The 12,964-nt window shown below is 33.2% G+C and overlaps 2 protein-coding genes across 3 annotated transcripts in view; both read right to left on the reverse strand.

Annotated features, from left to right (window-relative positions):
* Window positions 1–7,038, reverse strand: part of LOC124459203 (neuronal cell adhesion molecule-like) — a 34,232-nt gene extending 27,194 nt beyond the window's left edge. The window contains exons 1-9 of one of the 2 annotated variants that reach the window (XM_047008724.1): window positions 6,900–7,038; window positions 6,723–6,831; window positions 6,421–6,516; window positions 4,260–4,371; window positions 3,384–3,572; window positions 2,823–3,107; window positions 2,641–2,667; window positions 2,232–2,526; window positions 1,054–1,529 (exon numbers count right to left, since the gene is read on the reverse strand). In XM_047008724.1, the coding sequence (XP_046864680.1) occupies window positions 2,378–2,526; window positions 2,641–2,667; window positions 2,823–3,107; window positions 3,384–3,572; window positions 4,260–4,371; window positions 6,421–6,456 (798 nt within the window). In that variant the 5' untranslated portion in view covers window positions 6,457–6,516; window positions 6,723–6,831; window positions 6,900–7,038 and the 3' untranslated portion in view covers window positions 1,054–1,529; window positions 2,232–2,377. Of the gene's footprint in view, window positions 1–1,053; window positions 1,530–2,231; window positions 2,527–2,640; window positions 2,668–2,822; window positions 3,108–3,383; window positions 3,573–4,259; window positions 4,372–6,420; window positions 6,517–6,722; window positions 6,832–6,899 lie in introns of those variants that run through there. The other variant, XM_047008722.1, reaches the window with a different exon arrangement.
* On the reverse strand, window positions 6,712–11,621 carry LOC124459298 (nuclear pore membrane glycoprotein 210-like). The gene is made up of 11 exons (XM_047008787.1): window positions 11,567–11,621; window positions 10,966–11,184; window positions 10,815–10,878; window positions 10,657–10,744; window positions 9,074–9,203; window positions 8,834–8,962; window positions 8,442–8,507; window positions 7,660–7,901; window positions 7,222–7,371; window positions 6,900–7,046; window positions 6,712–6,831 (listed from the first exon to the last, which is right to left on the reverse strand). The coding sequence occupies exons 5-11, from the start codon at window positions 9,129–9,131 to the stop codon at window positions 6,712–6,714; spliced, it is 912 nt and encodes a 303-aa protein (XP_046864743.1). The 5' UTR covers window positions 9,132–9,203; window positions 10,657–10,744; window positions 10,815–10,878; window positions 10,966–11,184; window positions 11,567–11,621.
* Between the last annotated feature and the right edge of the window lie 1,343 nt (window positions 11,622–12,964).

Consider the following 12,964-nt stretch of genomic DNA (forward strand, 5'->3'; position numbering starts at 1 on the left):
GTGGGCGATCTTTTTCTGCTACTGCAAGTCGATTTTGGAACAGTTTACCTCTTACTATGCGTAAACTTTCATCAGCTACACTTTTTAAAAAGAAACTTTATGATAAAGCTAATTCAGATATGCTCATAGAATAATTTATTATTTAGTTTTTTAGTATTTTTAGTCTTGGGTAATTCTGGTTTTTAAATTGTAATTAATCTCGTAGTTTGTTAGTTTGAGGGCCACAAGTTTTTCATATTTGTTTTGTCACGTGTTACCCTCTTTTAATAAAGTTTAATCAATCAATCAATCAATCAATCAAACGGTGAACTGTAAGCTCGTTCGCCAAAGCATGAGTGTATGATCTATGAAGTAGAACATATATTTAGCATTTAATCTATTGTTGTATTTTCTCATGCTCTGTCATTAGGCTGCGACTACAGATATTTTTCATACGTCAATTTCTACGTGAGAAAGTGAATCTCATTTCATTTGGCTATAAACTATATATGTATGTTGCAACTAGCATTCAAGTTATTGTTTTTGGAAATTTAACGTAAATTGTAACAGTGAAATCTGCACAACAATATCATCAGGCATTAATATTTCACTATTGGCTGATTTCTAAAGGACAAAAAATAAGCATCCGCATAAACGTAAACTTAAAAAATATTTAACCCAAAGAAGAACAAATGAAGAATTGAATAAAAATTCCACGATGTCGTTGTTCTTGTAAACATTTTAGTAAGAGAAACTAAAGTCTTTTCGCTCATGTTCATTCCACTGTTGTAAAACATGCATAAACGTTTTAGCACGCTGCCTTACCCTACACTTTTATTCCATCAAAATCGCCATTTTCCATTCATTGATATTCCGTGTGAAAACTTTAAGAAATAACTTACAAGAAATTCCTCTGCAGTACAAAAAGTGTGAAGTTCAAAGTAATTATAAATGTCTTATAATGATAATGATATCAAACAAAAATATTTCCACTCGAAGTTCAGGCACAAAAATAGAAAATTTACTATAATATACATATACAAGGAAGTTTCTTTACGAAAACAATAAAATCCATAAAGACAAAAAATGTTTTCATATTCTTAAAAATTATTTATCAGGATTAATGGCACAATTTCACAGAATACATACGTCAGTTGTTTTGCGGTAATAGTCAATCTGATGAATGTCGCGAGCTAAACCAAAGTCTGCAATTTTCATTACACTATCTTCACCAACTAAAATATTCCTGGCAGCAAGATCGCGATGAATACACTACAAAATTATTGGTGGTGTAAGGATACCACATAAGTATGCGTTAATGAAGAGAATATGCACACCATGATATCGTTCATCTCCACCTTTCCATATACATTCGTCTTCGCACAAGTTGGGATCCAGGACACGTACAGTTGCATTTTCTCCTTCGACGACAGCCCACTGAAAGTGCGGCAGACTATCGCTAAAAGCTTTACAAGTTGCCTTCACGTTGTCACCTTCTTATGCAGTGATGTTCTTCATATGCGTAATTAGAGGCTTTGTTATCAAGACTTCTGAAAAATTGATTTTAGCATGCTTTTTGTAAGCGATTTGTAAAAAAATAGGAAGAAAATTAAAGAAAGAATTGATATATATTAAAGCATTTGACATAGCAATTTTATTGGTGAAAGTCTCTAGATACCGATGTTATATGCTTTGTAAATAAGTCAATTAATATTCGGAAAAGAGTGCAAAAAAACAGGTCCATTTTACTACATAAATTAAGAAACGTGAAAAATGCCTTGATGTTATCTGCAAGATTTAATTTCTATCAGTCACTTAGAAAGTAATTCAACCCAGAAATTTAGCATTCAAATAAACTCATGCGCCTTTATTTTGTATAATGGTCATTAAAGAAAGTGTGCTATCCTGCATGCTGCCCAAAGCACCCTCAAATTTTGCAATTTCAGGCTGTAATTATTCATAGAAGGATTGAGGAGAGTGAATTTCACTAAATTCCATCAACCACAATTCAAAAATCGAAAATGGCGTCTAACGATCAACCAGCAATTTTAAAGATTTGAAAAGCAATTATTCTAGTTTGGGCGCATAGTTTTCTTGGGAATTTTTTTATGGGTGTATGCTAAGAGGAAAAGTACAAAATTGTAAAAATTTTCCATTTCTCAGATGTGTATCACGAAACAAAACAATTTGGTTTCATGGTCACGGCCTAACTGAAAGGAAAAGCATAAAACAAACGTTTTTTGAGTAACTACCTTTTGCTAGTACTGTGTATGTTGTTGAGATATTTCCCACTCTGTTCCATAAAAAACAACGGTAAGATCCGTCGTCTTTTGGATTTACATCGTGAAATATTAATACTTGTGTATCGTTTGCTAGAGGGTTTTTTTCCATCCGGCATCTACGACATAAGTTGACCGTTTTTGTACCATTGCACCTTTGGTGAAGGTCGTCCATTAGCTTCACAGTTCATTGAAAACCGTTTTCCAACAGGAAAGTACTTGTGTTTCTTTTTTATCAAATGCGGAAATAGAAAAACGGGTGCAAAATCTATGAACATTTAGAGAGAGCAATGAATGTCCACAAAAGAGAGGTATGTAGTTATGATAGCCACTCCAGATTCTGAATACTCAATATTATAGGATTGCCCTTTTTGGCACTTACCTTTAGTGATCTTGTCTACACGTGAGTCTGAAAAAAAATAAACATAATAGGAAAACAGGAAAGCACAAACAACAAGTCTTTGCCAGAACTTTGTCAAAAAGAAAACCAGAAAATACAAATCAAAAGAAAGTTGAAGGTATAGCATTGTCGTGATCAAGGATCGAAGGCATTTAAACACTTACCCACGACAACAACGTTTATTATTCTGCTCACTTCTCCCGCCTTGTTTCTTGCCCAGCAAATGTATTCACCCAGCGTCAGCCATGTGATCTTTTTTATTCTCAGATATCTATTCTTCTTGTAACGATATATTTTGCTATTTGTTATGCGTTTCCCTTCTCGTGTGAACCAGTAGTCGTTGTCCTCAGCACTGAGCACGTTACAGAGAATCTTTCCCTTGCGAGACTCGTTTTCAACTTCGACCTTTGTGATGTTCGTTGTGAACGATGGAAGTTTCGTACTATTGGCTAAAATTGTTTTGAAAAAGATCGTCATTTCCACTAATTTCAATAATTCCAATAATAATAAAAAAATTCAGCAATACAGAAGAAAAAACCGTCGTAAAATTAGCTGGATTGCAGAGTTGTGTCGCAAAATTTAGTAATTCATATTAATTTGCTGGTGAATTTATCTGGTATTTTTCTTGGTAATACTTAATGACATTAATTATTCATAAAATATATTATGTTCATGTTGTTTAATATTCGCATAAGTTAAACATCACACGAATGTTTATCACTTACAAATCATTTTCATGTACGGCCCAAACATATCTTCTTCATAGGTCATTTCAGTGTCAGTTTCATTACTGCGATCAAATGAAGCCATATCATAGCTGCTGCTTGTCCAAATAATTTCAAGTGACGTAAATTTATCAAACAAACGATTTTTATTGTCTCTCAATGAAATACGAAGTTTCAGATCACGTGGAACTAAATATAACAAAGATGGTGATTGTAGATACATGAATAATGAATTCAATAATAGAACTTGCAGTAAATAGATAATGCTGCGGTATAGTCAATACATTGCAAACATATTTGTATTTTATTAAATCTATATTTGACACATCCTTAACATGACAATTTTCGTTCTCCTCATTTATGTATACAGAAAAAAATTTTTTCATTAAAAGTTACAAAAACATTTATGTTTCTCTAGAGGTACCAAACAAATGAACAATTACTAATTATACGTAACAAAGTCCTCTTTATTAGGACTCTGACAATCCTGTAAACTGAACGTACGATCCGTGATCTCGGGTAGTTGGACATCTGGTTCAGAGTTGAGGGTGGCAGGTATCATGCAGGCAAATCTCAAAGTGATATTAGAGCTCGCTGGATAGTTATTAGTTTTTGACGGATTATTGCCAATTGCAACCACAATATTTTGTTCCCCGAGCTCCTTAAAAGTCACGTGATAATAATGTAGAAAGCTTTGTTCACCGAACGGATGTTGTGGTATCACGTCAGTTCTTATTGAGATCAGAGCTAACTTCTCAGAGTTCAATGAAGTACAAAATATATTATAATTAGTTACTAAAGTAATACAATGGATGTGATTAACTTTCTCATAATGTGTAGATCTGACATGAAACCATAAATGACGTGGTTACGTACCTTTCTCATAACGTGTTGATCTATCATGAACCCATGGTTGAGGTCCACCTTGTATGATAAAGTTCTTTGCTGAACCAAGGGTGACAACAGCAATGTCAACAGGATCGAGAGCCTAGAAGATAATACATTTATAACGTGACAATAATGGTGTGAGATTTCTCATTTAGGGGATTGAAATTTGACAGTAAAACGAAACAGTAAATAAAATGTTAGAGAAAAGTAGATGAATTTTCCTTACTTTAAGTATTAAGTACGCAGCTACTGTAACAGTTGCTTTAATATTAATATTTTTATATTGATATCCAGCTGTGACAATGACATATCCTTGACGCAAAGCTTTGAGGCACGCTGATGTACAACCAGGAGTAATAATATCATCAAACTCATCCAAAATAAACATTTAAACATTAAAATCATGGCCACAGATTTGCCAGGCGGAAAGCGAATATTCAATATGAACATAATAGCCCAACATAAGACTTTTAAAAAAGCCATCACAATAATAAATAAAAGGTTTTTTTATTAATAACGTTTCGTCTTTAATTTAAGACATCTTCAGATTATATGAGATAAATTATATACATAAGGTTTTAAATACGAGCATATACTACAGGGTGTTAAATTACATTAGGAAGGAGGAAGAGAGAATTGAGAAGTCATTAAAATCGGCAGAGTGAGATGTATTTCTTATATGGAAAGAACTGCTGATGGTTGTGGACATAAGGAAGGTTTCTCTGTTAAAGGAGAGATTCCCAAGTGTTCCGATATTCTGGTGTGTAAATGATGCCAGTGAAAGTGTAGACAGAAGTAAGATAATGCTCCTAAGAAAATCATGTACTTCTGTCTCCGATTCACTGACCTACACTGTCTTCAGATTCGCACTCAAATCACTCGACTCTGCAATGCTGCCTTTCCTCATATCAACGTTCGCTTTGTTTTTCGTTCTTCCAGGCGTCTCTCCTCTTTCTTTCCTTTTAAAGATAGGGTTCCCAAGCTCCTGAGATCTGGTATTGTATACTCATTTAGGTGTCGATGCTGCTCTGCATCGTATGTGGGTCAAACCACGCGTCATTTACACACCAGAATATAGGAACACTTGGGAATCTCTCCATTAACAGAGAAACCTTCCTTATGTCCACCACCATCTGCAGTTCTTTCCATATAAGAAATACATCTCACACTGCTAATTTTAATGACTTCTCAATCTCTCCTCCTCCGACAATTATGACCTTATGATTCATGAAAGCCTTCTTATATCCAAACTTAAACCCTCTCTTAATACCCAAGGCAACTCAATCCCCCTTCACCTTCTTTAATATACCGCCATTCTCCCTTAATTCCGTCATCTAAACTTCCTACTCCCCTCACATGTAATTTAACAACCTGTAATATATGCTTGTATTTAAAACCTTACGTATATAATTTATCTCATATAATCTGAAGATGTCTTAAGTTAAAGACGAAACGTTATTAATGAAAAAACCTTATATTTTATTATTGTGATTGCCTTCTTAAAAATCTTATGTTGGGCTATTATGTTCATATTGAAAATTGAAACATTAGTAATATTGAGACGATCGTTAAAAAGCGTTACGGTACACTGATGTATCTCTAGGAGTTAGAAAATCATCTATTTATCTTAAATAAACGTAAAGTCATTCAAAATGTACGACTCGAAAATTGTGCTATTTAGATTATATTTTCATTGAACATAACTTTATTCACATCACGTTTCACTCTCAAGATAATGTAGTTTGTGTAATGGACGCTTTACAAAAACGTTTTTTCGTCACATTGCATAATGAAAATTTGACAGAGCAGGTATACTTGCTGTTAACCGAAGAGAAGCTTCTTTTATTGTGAGGAGTTAATGATAAAAAAGATTTCCTCATAATTTTGACAAAAAGTTGCCTTGAAACTAAAGGATGTTGGAAACTTTGTATCAACTCATTGTGCAAAATGACGTGGAAAGTTGTGTAAATCGGTTATTAAAAAAACTTTAATATCGCAATATCTACGATATGCATAAACAGTTCTACAAAATACACTGCCATTTTTAAAGTTCTGTTGAACGAAAATATAATTAGAATAGTAAATTTTTGGAGTCATATGCCCTTTAAAAATAACATTAGTATCATCAGTCGCCACGTAAACAACAAACCTGATGTTCCAAGTACTTGAAATATTGAAGGATCATTAACAGATATCGTAAGCTTCATTTTGCGACAATCATCAAAAAACAATAAATCGTCGTTTTCTAAAAAAATTATTCATAAGTTAAATAACTTCAATTAATAATCACGCCTAAACTTTTGTACGTAAAGTTTCAATGTTTAGAAGTATTTAAAAAAGGATAAATTATATCTAACTTTAAACATGTATTATCGAAAGAAAGGATGAACTACGTATAACTGATTCTAAACATTACATGTTTGTTAAATAGTATACGTATCTACAACAAACCTGGTAAAGAAAATGCAGCAGCAAACACAGGAATCTTTAACTTTGTACCAATTTCAACTTCAACTCTTGAGGGGACAAACTTTAAGTTGTCCGGAGGCAATATATAAACCTAAAATACAACAAGTGAATTAAAAAACAACCATTTAAAGTTTTCTTCTTCAAGTTACGCATACACACCTTTGATTGACCATAATGCAATAAATTCTCAGTGTCATGAGCCTTCACAATAGTGAATCCAGAGTCAGCAGTCGTAGTGAGAAGACCTCGAATGTTGACACTTGCAATAATCGTAGCATCAGAAGGCCACGAGTATTGTCCACTCCCCTGTGGCCTAAAAGGTAATGCACAATGTTACATGAAGTATTTATATTGTATACAACGTGATCTACGTAAAATAACTGGTTAAACTTTTGGCAAGCGAAACAAAACAGCAATTTCTTTATGTCAAATCCTCTTCCCTCCCTCCCAACATGCAGTAAAATTAGGTTCATGTACATACTTCAAGTTGGTATTTGTAATGATCCCAACCATTTAGTATCCATTGAAACGCCAAAACAGCAGGCGTCACGGTGACAGGATTATAAATAATAACATCTTGTTTACCACGTACGGGAGTATCGAGGACCGCATTTTCTCCAGTGATAATTGACTATAAAATGGAGTAAGTGAACATTACATAACTTGACAATAATATTGATATGAAAATCATTATTGAGCAGCTGGCATCAACTTCTCCACAATAATGAAACAAACTGTGATATCCTTCACTTTATTAGTATAACGACCTACCGTACAAGGCATTTACGTATGATTTACATATGAGCGTTTAAATCTGATCAGTGAGAAAATAAACTTTGTAATCCATACAAATATCCATTACATAGTAGTACATACGTATGGTAGTCAACTACACAACACAAAACATTCAAATTGTTACCGTAATCTTAGATAGTACAGCACGCAGCACTATTTTCCCACTGGTCAACGTCTTGGTCTCATGATACGATCCATTATCAGATGAATAAGAAACATCGAAATGGGAATTTGGAAATTCAGTTGTGATTTGAATGTTACCACCAACATAAAGTTTATGATTAAGTTTGTCAAAGACGTTCACTGTGACAAAATATTCACGTTTACTTTCTAAGATCCAAACATCGCCAGAAGTGATAGAAAATCCTAAAAAATCATAGAGACGGAATCATCTCAATGTTAACATTACATGAAAACTTTCTTGATTTTGCTTGAGTTTATGTGATAAATATTTACGTGATGAAGCAACAGTAACAACAGCTTAAGCAACGCACGAAAATTGAAGATTTCTTTCATAAGACTATTGATGTGGTTTTCAAATAGTTAGCAAATGTTCAAGTTAATACGAGAGAGTTGTGAGATTTCTATAAACGTTAAGCTGAAAATATCAATGATATTTTACAAATCAAAACTTAAACGTCACAGGTAAATGTGCTTTAACTCTTTCATTCAATGAAATCAATAACAATTTTCCAAATCCTTTTCTAACGCAATTTCTTCGCCCAAGTTTTGAAATTTTAACGTCGTTTCGTGTTTGAAAACAAAATTTGGCGCCAAAAGTTTTGCCTTGCAAACGTCACAACTTGCGCTCAGTGACGTCACACGAACACGCTTCAATAATGAATCAAGCACGTGCAAATCACGACGTCCATAATCATTTTAAACAGTTATGAATTCAAGAATTACCTAGATGAGGTTCATCAACATAAATATAAGCTGTTGGTTGTCTTGTAGATATTTGATCTTTCATGTCTCATCATAACGTTAAAGATTAAACCAAAGTATCCATAAAAGTACCTACGTAATGTACTACAAGTATCTACTGACGTACCATAAGTACATGCTGTCTATTGTATTGTACAGTGAAACAGAAATACGTACATACACAATGATTTTAAGAGAAGCTAATAAAGAACATGCATATATAAATGTTAGCCAGCCTCCCCTCCTCGCGCGACAATTGTCAACCCACCCAGTCCATAGTGTGCACAAAGAATACTTTTATCAACAAGGGTGACTTGTACATACCAAAGAACAAAAACCTACCCCTCAGTCCAGAAGTACACACAAAAAGATACTTTTATCAACGAGGGTAACTTGTGTATAACCAAGAACACGAGCAATAAAATTAGATGATGGTTCATGAAGAACTGCAACAGTTGTATTGCTTAGAACAAACTCAAATTGTGTTGACGGCATTTCGACATCTAATGATAAAATGATGTTTTACAATTTTAATTGTACAATTACTTTTCTTAAATCATTGATATTATTAAAGTAAACGACAGCACGGGAATAAGAAATGTAATTATGTTTACCTATCATAGAGTTTTGTCGAAATCTTTTGACTGTGTATTTGACAGCAGTATTTATCATAATGTAGACATCCCTCGATGGAATTATTAAGTTATCAATCACCAATAACTTTACTTCGTCAGATTGAACATCCTAAAAGACAACATGAACGTAAAAGTACAAGAAACATCAATAAATAATCTTAGAGTTTTCCTTCCAGCAATAAATTCCATTTGCGATATTACATTTTAGTGTGATAAATGGAAAAGTTTCTAATTTTGTCAAATCGTTCTGTTTTATGGTAAAGATTAAATTGAGCGTCGACATTTTTCAATGACTTTGCCCCAAGCCTGGAGCAGCTAATCTTTGTGACGTCACGCACAGGATTCGTTAATACGAGAAATAAGTATATGCCAACTACCTTGGATGACGTCAGAATTAGGCTAGACCCAGACCTCGCGCCACGACGGACAAGGTTCATTAAAAGGCAACTTAAAAGCGTTATAATAAGCCGACGATTTGACCGAAGAATTAAAAATTTTTATTCAAGAACAATAATAAAAATTTTGTTAGTTGGGGCACTTTAATACGTAATAAAACCATGTTTATGAAAAGACGATGTTGAGTTCAAATGTTTTATTTATAATTAAACTGCATCATTTTGATTCCACCCAAACATTGCAACAGTTATGGCAGCTTTTCTCCTATTTTTTCGGAAACAAAGAAACGTTTCTTCGAAGTTTTCTAATTTACTCACGCTCTCAGATTGATATTTTTGCTTTTTTTTTTTATAACAAAGGAAATACGCTTATAAGCTACGTACGAACATCGTTATAATTTTCATCTCCGAAAAACAAAACTCACGTGATTAGTCTTTTCACAAAAATAACATAAAGTTTCTAACAATTTATTTGCAAATTGCAGAGAAGTCGCACTGACAGTACGGATCCAAAGATAATACAATGTAAAAAAAACACAGTCTTTTGACTCCCATTTAATTTTGATTCACGTACGTATTATGAGAAGAACATCCATTGACTTCAATTTACATTTTGAACAAAACATATCACAAGCTTATGGTGTAAATAACCACTTCTTGTCTTACAATCGACGGTTTGCAAGCTGAGCGATTTTCTCTTTAAAATCTAAAGTGTAATGTCCATGGTTATGTAGAAGCACGCCATGCACATATTGGACGTCAAGTTAAGTCTCTCAATGAAACGTTAACACGCGATGAACTAGTGCTTAAATGTCTCGTCCATTTTAGGGAAAATAAGAATTCATTAAACGCTCAAAATACGTAACAAACTATATAACATAGGAATTCTTGAATACGTGTGAATTGTTTGCACATTGGAAAACAACACTGTCTGGCTCGTTGTTAGATTTGTGAATTGATCTACGACGTATGGACTATGTTTCATACGTGCATAAAGCTGTCCAAGAAAGACTTAAGTACTACGAAGTACGATCCTTTACATAACCCACAAAATTTACAATAAACGCAACAATTTACAAATTGCCTAAATCATTTTTAAATGGGACAACTTAAACTGTCTAGTGTAAGTTGTGAATCCATTAACGATAATTTATATATTTAGCAAACCTGGAAGGTTGGATGACTTAATTTTGCTCTGACCAATGCTGTTCCTGTTGTTATGCCTTCAACAATGATACTGCTGCCCCCTTAAACCCTTAAAATAAACAATTTTCATGAGTTAAGTCCAACTTCAAATACAGCAATGTGGTAAACATACAGTTTACCTCGGCTTCTAAAGCATAAATAGCAGCTGAGGTTTCATTAATTGATTCAGAAAATGGGAAAATCCTGAATACAAAGTGATTAAAAATTTTTTAGCATTCAATATACTTATCTAACATGACAATACATTATTGATGCATTTGTACTACGTACCTTAATATGCTGGAGGCATCCATAGATCCAGGAATAGTAATAAGTTGCCAGTCAAAGACAAGGCCATCAATTGAAGAAAATAAATTATCTATATCACCATAAGCGAAGACTTGAAGAACTTCTGGTGATTGTCCCAGTAAAAGTTCACGTGTTGTAGTTTGGATTTGAATACGATTTATTTGTTGACGAATACATCAGCACGAATGACATTGCCAGTTACTGAAAGTAAAAAAAAATCAGATAAAATCATGATCTTTGCTTAAATGTATTGAAGTGAAAGGGAGACACTCTTACAGCTGAATTCGCAGACATATCTTTTTAATACAAGATGTTTGTGCTTGTGTTACAATGAGAAATTACTCTTTCCTCATTAATACACAAACATTTAGACAATGACATATTATATCACATTACAAGATTACAATTGGCATTTGCATTTTCGCTTGAAATTAAGGAGATTACACACACCAAATAAAATATTTAATATATAAGATCTCTTTTTAGCTGAAAATAGCTAATTTTAGTGTCAAGTAAACACATCTGTCCTATAGCAACCACTTATAGCAACCACTCTGTGCCCAAACAGTAAAGTTGACGTTACCTGAGCCTGCCGTAGAATAAGGAAGAAGTATGCTTAAAACATTCAAAGTATCAGGTTGTTTTTCACAGAAAAATAAATCAAATAATGAAAGAAAACATTTTAAGAAAAGAATCTTCCTAAACCCCGCCATTTTTGGAGTTTGGACGAACGGTATGTTTCGTATTTCTTACATAAAGTCCTTCCTACAATAAGAAGTTAAGTTACCCAAAAATGCAAATTATCTTTTTAGTAAGAAAATTAAACACAATAATTACAATCCACTATTTTCAAAAAGCTTATATCCACTCTGCATGTGAAATTTATAAGCAATTTTTATTGACGGTTGAAGTAGGGCTGTATTAAGAGGAGGGCGTCAAGGCAGTTGCCAGGAGCCCAGCGATTTTGAGGGCCCCGCGCAAAGCGAATAATTTCAAAGGAAATGTTGTCTTTTTGTGGCAAGTGCAATACAAACTTCATTTTACAGAGAAAATTTCGAACGCTTGCTTGTGCTTCCATTAGATGTTAGACATAATAAACTTGCAGGTTGTTATTGAGGTGTTAAATATTTGTCATTGATAGCATTAATTATAGTGGAATTTGCGTTAAATTGGCATTTTTGTTTTCACACATCAATGATTGCATTTAAAAGCATGGGGGACTAAAATTCCAGACATTCATGCATTAAATTTGTGACTTTTATTTCTATTTTTTTATTTAAGACACGGAGGTGGTATTAAAAAATAATTTGAGAATAAATTTAACATATTGTACAAAACTCAAAAAAGTCTTTGTAAATAAACGTTTTTTTCTACTTTTTAAGACGTTGACCTTTATTATTGATACAGACCAGTGCTGACCAAGGCTAAATTTTTTAGAGGAAAGGGGGGTCTTGACAAGGCTGAAGCCATGTAAACATAAGTCACGTATGAAATTATCATATAGACGTTCACAACGTTTACTGAATTGACTAACAGATGTAAAATCATATAACTTACAAGTAATGATCACAATTATATTTGAAATAAGCTTACACACATTCCTACTGCACTATGTAAGTGTGACAAAACTCGGCAGATTGAAAGCAAAAGGTCTGCAAAAAAATCACTCAGTTTTTACAGTAAATTCTAATTTATAAATGATTCTCAAAAAGTAACAATACTATTATAAAAATATGTATAGTTGTATACTAATTACTAAATACTCTTATTCTACAACTGGATCACTAGCATTCTTAAACAGCAGTGAACGTCTCCCAAACCAAGGCAACTAATAGTTAAATAATTCACCACTTACAGACATTAGCAGCACTGATAAATTGTTTTGTCTTATTTTTCACTATCAATCGGTGAAACGTCGGATTATGATGTTTTCCCTTAAAACATTTTAAAAGATTTCTTTCGTCACAGCATTAAATTTAAG

The sequence above is a fragment of the Xenia sp. Carnegie-2017 genome, unplaced genomic scaffold (genome assembly GCF_021976095.1).
Source record: "Xenia sp. Carnegie-2017 unplaced genomic scaffold, XeniaSp_v1 HiC_scaffold_71, whole genome shotgun sequence".
NCBI lineage: Eukaryota > Metazoa > Cnidaria > Anthozoa > Malacalcyonacea > Xeniidae > Xenia > Xenia sp. Carnegie-2017.

Excerpts from the sequence above, each read along its gene's own strand:
- LOC124459298 (XM_047008787.1), bottom strand. The coding sequence starts at position 9,131 with ATGATAAATACTGCTGTCAAATACACAGTCAAAAGATTTCGACAAAAC. Across the intron at positions 7,047-7,221 it reads ATTACAAATACCAACTTGAA|GGGAGTGGACAATACTCGTG; the intron begins GTATGTACATGA and ends TTTAGGCCACAG. Across the intron at positions 6,832-6,899 it reads TGCATTATGGTCAATCAAAG|GTTTATATATTGCCTCCGGA; the intron begins GTGTGTATGCGT and ends GTTGTATTTTAG.